The following is a 17,661-nucleotide window of genomic DNA, read 5'->3' as shown; positions in this document are numbered from 1 at the left end:
TACATGTGTGAGACACGAGCCTGCTGCACCCTGCACTGGGCCTTGGGTCAGTACAGGAGTGACCAGAGACAGCAAAAGATCTGATCTAAAAAGCGAGTGGGGAGTTGAGCCCAGCTGTAATTACCATTTCAGGGCACAAAGGTTCCAGCCTCAGGGTGGTTGAGCTGCAGTTGCAGCTCTGGCTGCCAGGGGGCACCAACCTGTTGCCTCTCAGGCTCTGACAGCCGCTGGGATGTCCCTCAGCCTGGACATCTACTAGGACCCAGGAGCAGAATGGAGGTGGTCCCAGGACCAAAGACCAGGCTGAGCCACATGTGTAGTGCACACTCGTGGATAGAAATGTATGCCGTTTTCTAAGGTGGCAGGGCAGAGTGCTCGGAGTGGGGCGCCTTCCCATTGCCCACTACCCCATCCCAGTTGGCCCCTCTCAGGGCCCCCCCCCCCCACTTCCCTGTCCCAGGAGGCAGGGTATTAGGACCAACCCTGACTACAGTTCTGCAGCTGCCCCACATCAGCAGTGTGACCTTGACCAGATCACTTCCCTTTGGGATCTCAGTCCCCTCGGTGGTAGCGGAGGGCTTGGGGGCCTCCTCCAAGTCCCATGTGACCCATAGCTGTCCCTGCAGGCAAGAGGGTCTGAGCTCACAAGTCTGGGCCTGATCCCAACAAGAGCAGCCCCTCACGTGCCCGGCGCTGGCTGTCTCAGGGTTTCTCTGCTGTCTGTCCTTTCCTGGACGCAGCTCCTGCCAGCTCAGAAGGAAGAGGGAAGGGACGAGCCGCGCGCAGTTTCCTTGGCTCCTCCTCCACCGTGTCTCCCTCCCTTGCCAAGCCCAGCCTCTGAAACGGAGTAGCGCGCACTGGGTGATGACTGCGCTGCTCTGACTGCAAGGTCCCTGTGCCGGGAGCAGAACCCGTGGGGTCAACCTCCCCACACCCCTACACCTCGGGACGGCGCAGAGCCCGCCTGGCGGTGCCAGTGCGCCCGCAGCCGCCACCAGGTGCCTGGCCCCGCCGCTGCGATGCCCTGCGCACCCGGGCTGCGCGCGTTGTGGCTGTGCGCTGCGCTCTGCGCCTCTCCGTGCGCCCCCCAGCCCGGCCCAGGGCCCACCGCCTGTCCGGCCCCCTGTCACTGCCAGGAGGATGGCGTCATGCTGTCCACCGACTGCTCAGAGCTCGGGCTCTCCACCGTGCCCTGGGACCTGGCCCCCCTGACGGCTTACCTGTGAGTACCAGCAGGCACCACCGCTATGGCTCCCACCTGTGCCTGCCTGGGGTCAGTCTAAGGCACCTGTGGGGAGTGAGGTGCCTGTGCATAAGCGTGGAGGAGGGCTCTCTCCTCCCAGGGCACTGACCACTGGGGACTGGGGAGGGAGGAGAGTCAGACTGAACATCGGACAAGCAGTGCACAGGGCTCCCCTTCCTAGTTTCCCTCAGCCCTCTTGTGGGTTCACTGTGGGAACTCGGGCTTGGTAACAGGTGGGTCTCTGGACCCTGACCAGACTTGGTGACCCCTTCTCCTCAGAGAGTGCCCAGGGGGGTGACTGCAGGTGAAGCTCAGTGAGCTGGAGGAGAGGGGAGGGAGCTTCAGTGGGTGGAAAGATCTGCTTCTCTACCACTGGAGAGATTAGACAGCTGTCACACTGAGGCTGGGTGGCCTTGGTGGGGAGTGGCTGTACCCCCTCTGTCTTCTCCAAAAGGGACCCTGCCAGCACCATATCCCTTTGCTTAGGCCTCCCTGAAGTCATATCCCAAGAGGCCGTGTTGGAGACACTAATTTGTGGGCAGACGTGGAGGCTGAAAACCAGAGAACCATTTTTAGAGCCTGAGTTGGGTGAAGTGATGCGTGAAGGGGACCCTACCGGGGCAGCTGTCCTAAGGACAGCTCACAGGAGCTTCCCTCGGAGCCTGGTGTCTGAGGGCTCTGGATGTGTTCCCGCTGACCCCAGGGCAAGAGGAGTGTGTGCGAGCTCATTCTCCCACCCACCCCCTGCCTACTCCCCCCCTACCTGCTCTGGGGAAAGGCAAGGTCCCCTGCCCAGTTCCTTTACCTTTTGGAGCAGGTGGGCAGGCCTGGGCCATCAGTCCTAGGGGCAGGGTCTTTTTTTTTTTCTTTTCTTTTTTTTTTTTTAACAGCGACAGAGAGAGTCAGAGAGAGGGATAGATAGGGACAGACAGGAATAGAGAGAGATAAGAAGCATCAATCATCAGTTTTTTGTTGCAACACCTTAGTTGTTCATTGATTGCTTTCTCATATGTGCCTTGACCACGAGCCTTCAGCAGACCAAGTAACCCCTTGCTCGAGCCAGTGACCTTGGGTCCAAGCTGTTGAGCTTTTTGCTCAAGCCATATGAGCCCACGCTCAAGCTGGCGACCTCGGGGTCTCGAACCTGGGTCCTCTACATCCCAGTCTGACGCTCTATCCACTGTGCCACCGCCTGGTCAGGCGGGAGAGAGGCAGGGTCTTGAGCTGTCTGCTTTGGGGCCTGATGACCGGGAGCTCAGAGGGAGAGAGAGCCGGGGTGGTTTGCACAGAGTTCAGCGTGTTTGTTGAACCAATGGGCCCAGGGCACTCAGAGCTGGCACGTTGCAGATGGGTGTGAAGGGCTCTGCCCCAAAGTGAGATGTCCCCCTTTACTCCAAGAGGCACAGGGAGGGGTCCAGGGGAGGGAGTGGGGGAGAAAATAGTGTCCATGTTCCAAAAAAGCACACTGAGCCCTTTCTGGTCAGTCCAGGGGCTGAAGGCAGGAGCACATGCTGTGAGCCAACCCCTGGGGGTGGTGAGGAAGCCCATACAACTGGCAGAGAGGAGGGCAGGCTCTGCCCCCATGCCCGCCACTCCAGGGGAACCCCACTGGGGTTCATGGCATTGATTCATTTAAGGACAGGGTTCTGTGGCTAAAGAGTTTGGAAATCGAGGTGGGGGCAAAAGAAAGGTCCCCTTTCTGTGCTGAGGGACTGAGGGACACCACCTTCCAGGCTGATTGGTCCAACCTCTTTTCCTAGCACCTGTTTTTGGGGAGAGCTTGGGGAAGAAGGTACAGGGCTACCTTGGGAATCCGAGCGTCCCATGGCCCGTGCTGGGGGGAGATTGAAGGTTTACCCATGTTCTTGTCACAGCTTTCCTGGGGCTGTGAAGGCGGCATTTAGGGTCTGGAGCTGGGATGTTCTGAACTGGTCGGTGTCTCCCTGGGGATTGAGGAAACCTCTCTGTTCCAAGACAGATAGTATTCTGAGAGTGGGAGGGGGAGAGGACAGAGATGATGTGGAGAATCAAGTGGTGGGCTCTGAAACTGGAAGGGAGGTGAGAGAAGCCTGTCCCCTGCCTTGGGCTGTGGAGAGGTCCCCTCTGGATGAGGACGAGGGGTCACTGCTGGAGCTGACGGGTGGAAGGTGGTGCAGAGGAGCCTTCTCTCTCTGCCCCCGGGATAGTGATCCCATCCTGACATGGAGGGGGATTGGCAGAGGGTTGTCACCGAGAAGAGCCCGGCCAGCAAGGTCCTGGGCCCCTTCCTCATCTCAGAGAGGTTGGGAAGGCCCATTCTAACCTTGCACCAAGTGGCCCTGCTCTTGTCCAAGATGGTGCAGCTTTGCATCCGATGATGTGACTGCGGTGCTCCTCTGTCCAGGCCACCCAAACCGTGGTTCCTTCCCAGCTCTGTCACCTGCTGAGAGTCACTGAACTCCTCATCAGAGTCTCAGGCTCCTCCTTTGTTCATGGAGAGAAGTGGGTGCACGGACAATGAAGTGAGGTCACATGTCTGCACAGAGCCCAGTGCCTGGCACACAGGGTGACTCCTGAATAGTGGTTGTTATTGTCACGCCTCCTGCTGGAGGTGCAGGGAGCCGGAGGGAGCTGAGCCTGCGTGTGGGTGTAGATTTCCAGGGAATGGCATTTGGCAGCAGGAGGAGAGGGGTTGACTGTGAGGCATGGTCTCAGCCAAGGCTTGGTTGTTCTGGGGTGGTGTGGTCCAGCCAGCTGGTGAACACTCGGGATGGGGGTGAGAGGGGAGTGGACACTTGGGTCTTCCTGATACAGGGTCAAGAAGGAAAAAAATAAGGTTAACACTGGATGTATAGGAAATGTCAGGACAGAGGGTACCTTTGGGCCCTTGACTCCCCACACCTGCTTCCCCACCCTGGGCTGAGCTTCCCTCCTTCCAGCTATGACCTTCCAGGAAATACACACCTTGACTTCCCCCACCATGGTTCCAAGGAGGACCAGGACATTTCTTTATGTCCAACTGCCATCTTTGCTCCGACCTCTAGTTGGAAGCGATGACTGCTTGGGTCCCTGTTTGAGCAAGTTTGGGAGGATGGACTTCAGACACCCACAGTCCTCCAAGTGGCTCTCACATTTTCAGGTCTCCTCCCAAACTGTCGTCTTAGCAAGGGTCATGGAGATGTCCGCCCAGGGAAGGGCCTGTTCTGGAGCCTGCCCGGGGGAGATGGAGCCCCGGCTCTGGATTGTGCCAGTCTGATGGTGACAGGAAGGCCCCTTGCTCCAATCCCATCCCACCTCTGCATGGCGAGGAGACAGAACCACACAGACAAGGGCACAGCGCTGTCCTGGAGCAGTACTTTCCCCAAATTGAGCAGTGTCAGGAAGCGGATGGTGTGAGACAAGCCATCCCAGGAGGCTGGTTGAGAAAGACCCGAGTTCATCCACTCACCATTACCCCAAGCGCTGTTCCCGTCAGGCGCAGGGCCAAGGCAGGAGCCACCCTACGCAGCCCAGCTTGTGACCTGCTTGGGCTTCATGCCCTCCAGACCACTATGATCACAGTTAAGCCGTTTGAAAGGTCAGACGGTGTATGTGTGCAGATTCCAAGTGGTTTTTGGTCTCGTCACAGCCCGGGGTGCTGTGGCCAATGAGGTGGAGGCAGGTGCTGGGGGAGAGCTAATGGTCAGGAGTACGGGTGTTGGCCCCAGCAGAAAGAGTCTGGTCATCCGTTACAAGCTGTGTGAACCTGGCCCATTGATGGCCCTCTGTGACTCAGTTTCCTTATTTGTAAAAAGAGCCAGGATTGTTGTGTGAAGTCACTGGGTGGGGATGTTTGTAAAAAGATGGAAGAGCATCTGCTCATGGGAAGAGCTCAGTGTTCACCAGTGTCATCATTATGGTGACCAGGGCCAAGAACTGTTAGTCATGGAAGTCTTCCTGGAGGAAAGGTCCTGGGTGTTGGATCTGGGAGGAGAGGAGGAATCCTGTTCTGTAGAGGGCAGGAAATAGGGGTCTGGCAGGGGCTGTGAGAGAGCAGAGTGGTTGGGGAGACAGAGGAGCTATTCTGGGAATAATACAGAGCACCATTAGTTTTGTCCTGGTCAGTGTGAGGGGTGGGAAGCAGAGGGCGGAAGACCCCAACGCATCCCAGATTCCAGGCGGGACTTTCTGAGGAAGAAGCAGAGAGACTTGGGGAGGATATGTGCAGGGCTCAATGTATAGGCCTTATTTCCCACCTCCGAGGTCTCCCCTTTCTTTCTGATGAATTTGAACAGCCTGAGCTGCAGCCCACCCCCCACAAACTTGGTGTCTGTGAGTCTAATCTTGGTTGCTCAGTCTTGTGCTCCCAAACTTTTCTGGACCTTAGTGTTGACATGTTTTGTCGAAAAATGAGAGCATGGGAGAGGCAGGGAGAAGCCACCTCTGAGCCTGGTCTGGCAGGACAGAGAGAGACCCCCAGGGGGAACTGCTGGGCCACACCCAGCCCGGGGCGAAGAGGAGAAGGCAGGGAGTAGAGCGATTCCAGGAACCAGGTCCTCTGGGGGCCTCTGTGCCCCTCCCCCCATCAGAGGGCAGCCCTGGGGGGTGGCTGGAGAAGGGTGAGTGTGCGGGGAGCCAGCACCCCAGTTCAAAGGAAAGGCAGGAAACAGCCGTAGGCAAGAGAAAAAGGAAACGTCTGGCTCTGGCAGCAGTGGGCATGGGGTGCGGCCGGGCGGGGCGCTGGCGGAGGAGAAGAAAGCCTGGCTCCAAGCAGATTTGGCCCCTGGCCCACCCCACTCCACCCGCCTTCCCCCATTTGTTCCATGGGCTCTCAACCCCAATGGCCCCCCACACACACTGAGCCCCTTCCTGCCCTGACCCATGCCTACCAGGCATGGGCAGAAGACAGGGCCAAGCCGAGGTGCCCAGCACAGAGGCCCTGGTGTGTGTGACTCCAGTCTTGAACCCACGTTCATTAGCTGTGGCCTTTGGGACAGTCACTTCACCTCTCCCACGTCTCTGTTTCTCCATCTTGGAAATGGAAACTCGATCAGGGTGTACCTGGAGGGTGGTGGGGAGGAGCAGAGGAAATAAAGACAGCAGAGCCAACAAAGACAGCAGAGCCTGGTGCCTTTCACATTGTCCCTGCTTTCATATGTCGACGATTAATGTTACTTTCCTCAACACCTTCACTACCAGTGAGTTACAGAGGCCCCGAAAGGGAAGAACAGAGCTCTGTGATGGGGGGTTCCGGCTGTCAGCATCTAATCCAGAGCGTCATCAGACTGTCTGCCCTCCCTCACTCCCTTCCTCTGTCTACCACCGTTCTTACGACTAAATCCTGTCCCCCTCACCTCCAGGGAAGTGCACCTTTCCCCAGTGGTCCTGCTCCTGGCCAGGATGGAGGGAGGGCACCAGGATGGCCTGGCACCTGATAGGACACTCTTCAAAGAAGAAAAGTTAGGCTTCTAGGTTTCTTCTGTTTGGAGGGTCCAGCTTTTGCCCAGGGACAGAGTCCCGGAGTTCTGTGGCATAGTAGTGTCTTCTCTGCTAACCCGAGAAGAGGCAGGCTTGGGTGGGTGCTTGGGTTTGTGGTCCATGTTTGCCCTGGGATGTGCCCTGAGGGGCCAGCAAAGATCTCCTATGAGCTCGTCACTAATGGGCTGTGAATTTAGACTAGCAACTCACTTTATGGGGAGCAGGTCCAAGGAAAAGTAGTCCTGCTGGGGCTTTGGACTCCTTGGGAAAGTGCAAGAGATGGAGTGTGGGGGGGATTTTCAGTCCTCCTCCATACAGGAAATGACAACTTCTTTTTTTTTTTTTTTTGTTCTGTATTTTTCTGAAGCTGGAAACGGGGAGAGACAGTCAGACAGACTCCCGCATGCGCCCGACCGGGATCCACCCGGCACGCCCACCAGGGGGCGACGCTCTGCCCACCAGGGGGCGATGCTCTGCCCCTCCGGGGCGTCGCTCTGTTGCGACCAGAGCCACTCTAGCGCCTGGGGCAGAGGCCAAGGAGCCATCCCCAGCGCCCGGGCCATCTTTACTCCAGTGGAGCCTCGGCTGCGGAAGGGGAAGAGAGAGACAGAGAGGAAGGAGAGGGGGAGGGGTGGAGAAGCAGATGGGCGCTTCTCCTGTGTGCCCTGGCCGGGAATCGAACCCGGGACTTCTGCACGCCAGGCCGACGCTCTACCACTGAGCAAACCGGCCAGGGCTGAAATGACAACTTCTTTTAGTCAAACTGTCATGGACTCGCTGATTCAGGGCCTGATCAGAAATGTGGGACCCTCTTTGTGTTAACTACTTTCTTGGTAAAAAAAAAAAGGGGGGGTCCTCAATTTTGAATGACAATTCACGTCTCTCCTGCTGCCCTTCAGTCATGGGAACAAGTCTCACTCAGGACAAGAAAAACACCCATGATGCCAAACGTGGGCCGTGAGCAGAGTTATTTTGGAAGCAGAAAAAGGACATGGTGGGGGAGCTCAGGGGTTGGCACCATGCCCCCCGGAGCCATGCCAGAGCAGGCACGGGCGGGCTGGTAGTAGGCAGGGAGGGGGCTGGGCTGGCCACATGACAGGGCACCTCCAGCTCTGAGGCTTCCTATGTGTCCTGTCCCCAGTTTCTCTTCCTGCCGCTGTTTCCAGAGACCTACCCGGAGGGCCTGTATCATTAATTGTTCCCAGCCCTGGGTGCTGGTCTCTTGATTGTGAGGTGCAGACTCAGAGGCTGGGCCAGGGGCGCTCCTGTGTCCAGCCTCCGGCCTCTGTCTGCTCTAGCACAGTGGGAATGCCATCCTAGTTGAAGCATTCACACCTTAAACAATGACCTTTCTTCCAGAAAGACACTAGATGGTCAGGAATGTCTATCCCTGGGGCCCAGACAGACTTATCCAGGGACCTATCATTACACTGGAAACTGTCCTGACTAGAAGGCACTCGCGTTTCTATAAGCACTCGACCTGCATCATCTCACATAAATTGTGTCAGGTGGGGCTCGTGTCACCCCCATCTTACAGATGTGGAAACTGAGGCTTTTAAGTATGAAGGAGCTGGTATCAGGCCACAATAGGTAACCAGTTCAAGACACTTCCTCTCGGGGCTCAGAGCTGGGTGTTCTGAGCTCCAGCACACTGGCTGCTAAACTCCCAGGCACAACAGCCACTCAGAGCTGACTTCTAGTTCCCCATCTTTGTGGGGAAGAGTCACTGGTTTTCCCTGCTCCCCTCCCATCTGCAATCAGCCTCAAGTCCTTTTACAAAAGGCAAGGGTAGCTCAGTGTGGACATCCAGAGCATAGTGTGTGCTTAGACCCTATTCGCTGTCAGTGCGCTGTGTGGATTCGGATAATGCTGCAGTGACCCTGTCTCCCTTGTTAAGTAAGGGCCAATGACAACGACCCAAGCTGCTGTGAGGAGCACACGTTCAGGCAGTCACTCATATGTCCATGTCCCAGATGTGCAGGAAGCACTGCTGTCTGCAGGGCAGGTGCTGGCGCATCCTCCTGCACCCACCGAGGGAGGCCTGTAAGGTTATTGCCCCCTCTTTCAGATAGGGGGCAGCTGGCCAAGGTCACAGACAAAGTTGGAGAGAGCCCATGGCTGGTGGGCGCGAAGAGGGAGACAGGGCAGGTTCACAGAAGCTGTGACACATTGTGGGCAGTGAGGAGTACAGGGAAGCTGCTGCCCAAATGGAAGCCACTGACACAGAGCCTGGGAAGTGGCCATGGGATCAGGGATGACACAGGCCGGGCGCCCAGGCTCACAGGCACCGCGGAACAGTCATCTCTCCTCGGCGCAGCGGGTGTGTTGACCACAGTCCTGTCGGGACAGTGCGCAGCACGTGAGACATCGCTGTCCCCATGAGCCATCAGCATTGCATGCCGTGTGTCTGCGTGGTGTCCCGTCAGTCTGTGTGACACGGTTCCTCAAGGGCAGGGGCCACGACGGCCAGGGGATCCTTGGGACAGCGCTTGTGCACCGGAGCTTCCCGGCCCATAACGCCTACTTTTTACACACGTACACACACACACACACCCACGGTCACCCACACGCACAAGCATGCACACGTACGCACGCACACTCACAGGCACCGATGCACCCACGCTTACACGCGCGAACACACCCCTGCACCTGGGACCAGTCTCCTCCTACAGGTGCCCCGGACAGGGCCGTACCAGGTACGGAATGTGTGTTTGTCCCCAGCCCTGACTGCCCACCTGGGCACTCAGGTGGGTGCGTGAAGGGGGGATTGGGTGTCAGTGCGGAGTGCGGGTGGGGAGCGGCAGCACAGTGACAGCCACTCGGAGGCTGCAGCAGGTGGGCGTGGCAGAGGCCCAATGTAGAGGTCTGGGGCGGAGCCTGGCCTGGCCTGGCCTTGTTAGGCTGGGATGACCGGGAGAGCGGACCCTCAGCTGAGCAGTGACCGCGACACCCTCACTGGCCGGGTGACGCCCCAGCCCCTGCCGCCCACCATGGGCACCCGGGCCCTGCTGTCCAGATGGCCGCACGGGTCAGCACTCCGCTCTCAGTGATGCTTCAACAGTCTGCACTGGGTCCTGCTCTGGTCACCTGCCTCCCCCACCCCCAGCCATCTTGTGGCCATAAATTCCAATGAAGCTGCTTTGCTAGAGTTGCCCTGTGGCTCCTTCTGCCTCCCAGTCAGGAGGGGTGAGGGCAGGAGGGCTGGGAGGAGGGTCGCCTTCCGAGGGGCCCTCAGGATGGAAGAGGCCACCTCTGTCTCGATGTGCCTGAGGTGGCCCCATGGCTAGACAAGAGGCTGGGCAGCCCTGGGGAGGGCACCCCTCGCCTGAGTGTGGCCTCTGCGGGGACAAGAGTTCAGGTGCACTGTGCTGCAGGAGGCTGGCATGCCTGGTTCCAGAGCCTCTAGGAGTCGTGGTCACACTCTGTGGATGCACTGTTTGCATGCCTGGGGCGGTGGTGCATGTCAGCATCCTGTGCTGTGGGGTCTCCTCACCAGTGTTTTCTAGCACAGTGTGTATGAGCTCTGGGCCACCGTGTCTGGGTTAGATCCTGGTTTTGCTTTCTGCTAACCTTGGGGAAGGGTGTAACTTTTTTTTTTTCTTTTAATTGATTGATTTTAGAGAGCCAGAGAGAAAAGGGGTGTGTGTGTGAAACATCAATTTGTTGTTCCACTTAGTTGTGCATTCATTGGTTGCTTCCCACGTGTTCCCTGACTGGGGATAGGTCCTATGACAATGTTGTTTTGAAGCCGTGCTCTAAACAACTGAGCTAACAGATCAGGGCCAAGAGAGGACTTAACTTTTATTATTATTATTATTTTTTCAATTACTGTTGCATACAATATTGTATTAATTGCAGATGTGCAGCATGGAGGACTTACTCTTTTGGTGCCTTAGTTTTCGCCCCTGTGAAGTGGGGTTGGTGATGGTGCCCAGAGGGCTGTTGTGAGCGTAAATGAGGTGCTTAAAAGGGGCATCTGACACATAGTAACCAGTCAGTGGGTGTGAACAAGCCATTATCATGTATCTAGGTTTGCTGAGTGTATACTTAGTAGCAGGCTCAGTAGTGCTAAGTACTGGTGTTTTATTAAGTACTGGTATTTTATTAAAGACTTTCCATATAAAAACCATAGTCCCTGGTGGGGGGAGGTGACAAAAATTTGGTAACAAGCTGGGGGAGCCCTCCCTCCCCCTGTCCAGGAGATCCTCTCAGCCCCTGCAGAGTGGCTGGCTGGGGTGGAGGCAGCTGCAGAGCCCTGGAAAGAAGGGGGTGGTGGGTGTCCATGGGTCTCTTGCACTTTTGTTCGAAACACCCTAACTCTGCCCATCTGGGCTTTTTAGGTTCACATTCAGTGGAATTAGGATCAGGAGACTGTGGCCAGAATTCTGTGTCTCTGCCACCAGCTCGTTGAGCGTTTTTGGATAAGTCCTCTGACCTGTTTTGCACTATTTCCTGTGAGTCGATAGTCCTCTGAGAGAGGTGCCAGAGTTCCCTGAGATTTGCAATTTCACTCACTGAGACTTGAGGTCCCAGGGCTGGGACAGACATAGCCATCACCAGCACCTCCAGGGCTGTGTGCCCAGCCAGAACAAGGCGCCCATTAACCATGTGCAGCCAGCGGAAAGAGGAATGCCCCCCCACCCCCGCCAGCGGATGCCACACCAACCCTTGCCTTACTGTGTCTCATTGCTGACTGCCCTGCTCTGAATGCAGAAGCCTGGGTGCCCCACCCCCTGCTGGCCCTGCCTCCACCTGCCAGAAGGTATTAGCCTCATCATCCAGAATGACAAGGGGGTGCAAAGGCACCGTGCATTGGGGTCTAAGGACCTGCCGGGGATGGGGCTTAGGGTCAGGAAATACCTGGGACAACCCTGAGACCCCTGGCATGCCCAGTGCTGGTGGACAGAGGCTAGGAGAGAGAGTGTAGCAAGCTCTCAGAAGCTGGGCATGGGGGCCTCCTGAGTCTTGCTGCAGCCCCCTGCCCCTAACCTGGGCTGGACCACCCCCCACCCACACACTCACAGGCCAAGTCCTTCAGTACCCCACCACTTGCATTAGTTAGTGTTTGGTCCTTTAGGAATGCGCTCACTGGGAGGTCCTTGTGCATCTGTCCTTCCTGCTGTGATATCCCTGAGGTTTCATTCCATCTGGTTGGAAGGGAGAGGGTGAGCAGCTGCCTCCTACTCTGTTCACTTCCCTTTCCACCTGCCGGTGAGCCTGGTCCAAAGGGATCTTGCAGGGTCTTCCTGCTGTGAGGGGGCTGAGAGTCTCCACAGGAATCCCCACATCACATTGGCCACCCTGCCCCCAGCACACAAGCCTTTGTGAGAATTAGGTCGTTCGCCCCTTGGGGCCAATCTTCAGAGGAAGCCAGGAGGAAAGCTCCAGTTTGGTTTAGGACACAAGGGCTGACTGAGATGTCTCTTCCTCCAGGAAGCTTTCCCTGATCCCTTAACCCTGGGAAGGGCTCCCCTCTGTGTGCTGCTCTGCCCCAGGCTCACCTTCTGGGTTCCAGCTCCTGTTTACCTGTCTGTTTCCCAATCCAGGCTGAGAGTCCCAGGAAAGCAGGGCTCCAGACCAGAGCTCCCTGGTGTCATCAGGGCTGGACCATGTCCCTGGCATGTGGATGCCCACAAGTAGTGGTGGAATGAGTGAAGGAATGAATGAAGGAATGAATAAACAAATGATTGGCCAGAGTTGGGAGGTGCAGAGTGGAGCCGCTCAGGCAGGAGCACAAGGAGCACATGGGCCTACCTGAGAGGGAGGTGGGAAGGGAGCTCACCTGGCTCCGCGGGCAGGCCCAAGGTGTGGCACTCAACCCAGACGGCTGCGGTGAGGATGGAGCCGCGCTGGGGAGCCTCTAAGCTGCCAGCCCGCCCATCTCACTTCCTTCAAGTGAGACATCTGTTTATAAACCCTTCCACTTAGAAGCTTTGCCTTCCCTAGTCATTTTCTTTATTTATTTATTGAAAAAGAAAACTTCTTTTGAAAATTTCCATCCAGTTTCCAATGAGCTAAGAAGAACGGAGGTATGTGCCTGTCCAGGGCTTGGACAGAGAGAGCTCTGGGGATGGTTGGTTCTTGAATGGCCACCGTGTGTTTGGCATTTGCCTGGGCTCTGAAGGTCTGAGATGACTAACACCTGCGGTCTGTGTTAAGAGGAATTTCAGGCTGGTGGGTGAGAAAGTGACCACCCTGTAAGTGCGAGAGTGGAGGCACACACAGCCTGGTTGTGGAGGCAGTTGGGAGGTGAGGGCTAGTGGGGAGGGACTGGCCACTCTGGAATCCTGTGATGACCCTGGGTGCTGGGAAGTCTGAGGACACCAAAGCCCTTCACCAAGCCTGTAGACCTCAGCAAGTATGTGTTAAGTACTTACTATGTGCCCAAACCTGAGCAGGGGATATGCAGGAATGAGGTGAGAGTACTACATGCCAGAAAACAAGCGATTTTGGTTCTGTGCGGTGGGATGCCCGAGTCCCAAGGTTCATGAAAGACTTCCAGAACGAGTCTCTTTTTCCTAACTATGTAAGTATAATACGCATCCCAGAAAAGTGACCCCATCCCTGGTGCAGTGTGGTACAGTGTCACATGCTGAACACAATTGCATAACCAGCATCCAGACCAAGAAGCAGAATCTCCACAGCTCCTTGTGAGTGCAAGAGCATCAGAAATGGGTTCTCTCCTAGTTTCAGAGGCCAGAATCCTAGGATCAAATGTAGTGAGCAGGGCTGTTCTCTCTGCCTCTAACCCTGGTGGCAGCCAGTTCCCTTGACTTGTGGCCACTTCACTCCAATCTCAGCCTCCGTCTGCATGTTACCTGCTCTGTGGGCTTCTCGGTGTGTTTCCTATCAGGGCCCTTGTCACTGGGTTTCGGGTCCACCCAAATCATCCAAGATTCTTTCCTCATTTCAGGGCCTGAACTTAATACACCTGTAAAGACTCCTTTTCCAAGTAAGGTCACATTCACAGGTTCCAGGGATTAGGACGTGAATGTATTTTGGGGAGGGCTCATTCAGCCCACTGTACCACCTCTCACTGTCAACCTAACCACCCCAATTCTTGTGCTTTGCAAAGCTCTCAGGCCACTTTCTGTTGGCTAAACCTGCCCCTCTTTGGCTACCAGTAGCCAGACTTTCTCCAGGAAGCCCTCCCTGACTATCTCCTTATCAGGCATTTGAGATTCCTCCAGCCTAACATTCGATGTTCTGTCCAGCTGTGTCTGTGGCTCTGAATCTGTCCTCAGAGGGCAGTTTCCTCTGGGCAGAGAGTGTCTCCTCTTCCTTCCCCTCTGTGCTCTGTGCACACGCCTCCTACAGGGCCCAGCAGCCCTTTGCACACAGGGGTGCTAGGAACAAGGAACTCAGGTAAAGACACCTTTACAGCAGTGTCCCAGCCAGGGCCTATGCCCAGTGGTAGCCTGGTTGCCAGCCCTTCCCCATGTTCCCTCTCTCCAGACCCTGCCACCTCGGAGGGAACCTGGCTGTGCCCTTGTCTCAGGCCTCTGTGGCGGTCCTGGTTTCACACAAAGCAGGGAGGGAGGGAGGAGCTACGGGCGGGGAGTCCAGACCTTTGCCTTTCCTTGGAGGAGGCCAGGGAGACAGAATGCCTTTGGCTAAGGGACCCAGGCCAGAGATCAGAAGATCAAAGGATGAGAGGATCAGGGCTGGGGCAGGTGGCATTCACTTGGAGGCACCAGGGAGAAGCAGCAGCTGGTGCCTCCTAAGGGCAGGGCTGACCCAGAACGCCCTCCCCTTGCTCAGCCCCACCCATGTGACCCTGTGGTGCTGCTAGGACCTGGTGGAGAGTTCTGGGAGCTGAGTGTAGGGAGGGGAGGGATGCTGGCCAGCATTCGTGACACCTGGTGGGCACGGCTGTACCCCTTACATGCTAGAACCCTCCGTTCCACCCTCAACCATTTCCTTACATGGAACTATTATATAACATTTCAGAGATGCAGAAACAGGCCCAGAGAGGAGAAGGCACCTGCTTCATAACCAGCAGCTGGGTGGAGGTGGGGCTGAGACTCAGGCTGGCTGTCTGACACCAGGGCCCATGACAGCACCCTGATGGAAGGCCCAGAACTCTGGTGCAGCTGCAGCTGGAAGGGGCCAGACTAGAAGTCAGGAAGGGCTTCCTACTGGGCAGGGAAGTAATTCTAGACCAGGGGTAGTCAACCTTTTTATACCTACCGCCCACTTTTGTATCTCTGTTAGTAGTAAAATTTTCTAACCGCCCACCGGTTCCACAGTAATGGTGATTTATAAAGTAGGGAAGTAACTTTACTTTATAAAATTTATAAAGCAGAGTTACAGCAAGTTAAAGCATATAATAATAATTACTTACCAAGTACTTTATGTCAGATTTTTGCTAAGTTTGGCAGAATAAATCTTTATAAAACAACTTACTATAGTTAAATCTATCTTTTTATTTATACTTTGGTTGCTCCGCTACCGCCCACCATGAAAGCTGGAATGCCCACTAGTGGGCGGTAGGGACCAGGTTGACTACCACTGGTCTAGACTGTCCACGAGTCCCACAACCCCATAGGTGGGGAGTTAGGGAAGAGGGCCGGTTTTGGTGCCACCCAGAGGGAAGGATGAAGGTGGGGGTCTGGGCCAATGGGGCTGCTCACACAGCAGTTCTCCCCCAGTCCAGTGGTGAGCAGGTGGTGCACCAGGTGGGCTTGGAGGAGGGTGCTGAGCTCTGGAAGTTCCACTGTCCTTGGCAGACCCAGGCAATGGGCCAATGTGATAGTTGGGGTCCTCCTGGTGGGGCCTGCATCCCTCTGCACTATTCTGGGAGCTGTGGCAGCCTCCTCACTTGGTACCCAGGTGCCACCACAGGCACTGAGCATTGGGTTGCTTGTGAGCTTGTGTGCAGTTGGGGTTCAGCAGAACACCTTCCTCTTACTGCGTGACTGACTAGACATGGAGTAGTATCTGCCATGTTGCCATTTCTCCATTTAAAATGGTCGTAACTGATGCTTCACTCCCTGGCCTGTAACAAGGGTTAAATGAGACCAAGGATGTGCCAGCACTCTGTGACCTGCAAAACATGTTCAAGTTAAGGGGACAGGAGAGGCAGAGTGTGGGGGGATGACATCTGGGACTTGGGTGTCAGAGGGACCTTGATTTTGCTGAGCCCCATCTGTAAAATGGGTCAGTACAGCCCATAGCTCTAAGCTTGCCCGGCAAAGGCAGCTCTTGAAGATGCTCAGAACTTCCCACGTCTGTTGTTCCCCAGCCCCACTTAGGAAACCGTCTCCCTGGGCATCTGGGTGCTGCCCAGGATGGGGCGGGTGGCAGTGGTGGGGCTCCTGTGAGTGCAGGTGTGGGGACAGGAAAGAGGGAGGGCTTCTTGCTGTGAGAGAAAAGCTCCTGTTGGGATGTGGGCATGGGGGGGGCACTGAACAGAGGGGCCTTTCTTCTTTTCCACCCCAGACACACCCTGGCCCTTTATCCGGTGGAATAAAGGCAGCAAGGCCAGGAGCTTCGGCTAAACAAACAGAACTCGGGGCTATGGTCTCAGACAAAGGGGACCCAGTCCTTCCCACCCCTCCACCCGCCCCTCTCCTGGGTTTCTGGTCTAAGGGGAGATCACAACCCTTCACTGAAGGTGCTTCACATCTGGTCAGACAGCCAGAACCGCAGCCGCACACCTGCACACACAGAAATGGTGCTCTTCCTTCTAGAGGAGCTGGAGAGCAGAGGGGATAGAGCTGGGAAAGGCGTGGCGAGTCCTCAAACACAGCCACTGCTGCCTTGGTCTGCGGGTCTCTCCTTGCCGCCCACCCACCCTGGCAGGTCTGCCTCCTCCCTGACAGCACTCTGCCGGGCGCCTGTGGATGCCCCTCTCCCCACCCCCACCCCACCCCCACCCCCGCACAGAAAGGACCTGGAAGCTGGGGCTGTGTGTGTGTGTGACAAGGACAGGTGATGGGGAGAGCGAGCTGTCCGAGGCTAAGGTGATGGTTTGTAGTTGAGGACAGGACGGTGTGGCAGACCTTGTGACCGAAGCCTTAGGTCAGATGGATTAGTCCAAGGAAGCTGGCGGCACTCAGGCCCCAGCCCCAGGAGTTGTCCCTCAGGCCTGTAATTATCCATGCTCTTCTCATTTGTCCCCACTGCTGGGGCTCTTTGGGGGGCTAAAAAGCACACATTTCTGGGCCTGCAGCTTCATCACCTACTGCACAGGGCCTGGTGTGTAGTAGGTGCTCAGTGAACACTGGCTGGGTGACTCATGGCTGGAGGCTTCTTGTAGGAGGAGAAAGCACTTGGATAGGGTGAATGGAGCATCAGGTCATGCCACTCACAGGTCATGCTGGTTGGTCACTTGCTGTGTGCTGGGCACTAGCTAAGCACTTTATCAGTGGAGAAACTGAAGCAGACAGCAGTGAAGTAACTTGCCTGTGGGAGAGCCGGGAATCACACGGGACACGTGAGTGCAGAGGTCGCAGTGTGGCTAGTGGAACTGCCTGTGATGACGGACATGCTCTTGATCTGTGCTGGCCAGGGTGGTGCCACTAGCCACGTGTGGCAGCTGAGCCTTGAAATGTGGCTAGTGTAGCCAAGGAACCGATTTAACTTTATTTAATCTGAATGAACTTAAATTTAAATGTTCCCATGTGGGTCATGGCTACTGTGTCAGGCGGAGCAGGTCTACAGTGTTGCAGAGAGGGCAGAGAGGAAAGAAGGGGCCCAGAGCCTGTCCCCCGTGACTTTTGAGGCTCTGCCCCTCATGGACTTCTCACAGGCCGTGCCGTGGGAGGCCAGGGTCCATTGACTTGTACATCTGTGGGTGACTTGGCTCTGAAGGAGGAGGGAGCCTGGGAGGGAAGCACAAAGCACACAGGTGCTGCCTGCAAGCCACATGCTGTGCTCTCGACAACCTTCAACTGGCTTAGACATGGGCACAGCTCTCAGCTGCCTGGGCTCCAGGACTCTGCAGACTGCCCCAGCTTGCAGAGAAGAGGGGTCCCCTG

The 17,661-nt window shown here is 56.3% G+C and overlaps 1 protein-coding gene across 1 annotated transcript in view; it reads left to right on the top strand.

The window, feature by feature from the left end:
• Positions 1-961: 961 nt before the first annotated feature.
• The window catches only part of LGR6 (leucine rich repeat containing G protein-coupled receptor 6), a 70,340-nt gene continuing 53,640 nt past the window's right edge, over positions 962-17,661 (top strand). Inside the window, exon 1 of the mRNA XM_066379494.1 lies at positions 962-1,222. Within this exon, the coding sequence (XP_066235591.1) occupies positions 1,020-1,222 (203 nt within the window). The 5' untranslated portion in view covers positions 962-1,019. The remainder of the gene's footprint in view (positions 1,223-17,661) is intronic.

This window comes from Saccopteryx leptura, chromosome 1, assembly GCF_036850995.1.
Source record: "Saccopteryx leptura isolate mSacLep1 chromosome 1, mSacLep1_pri_phased_curated, whole genome shotgun sequence".
In the NCBI taxonomy this organism is placed as follows: Eukaryota; Metazoa; Chordata; class Mammalia; order Chiroptera; family Emballonuridae; genus Saccopteryx; species Saccopteryx leptura.
The sequence above is the reverse complement of the archived record's forward strand: the minus strand, read 5'-3'. Positions and strand labels throughout refer to the sequence as shown.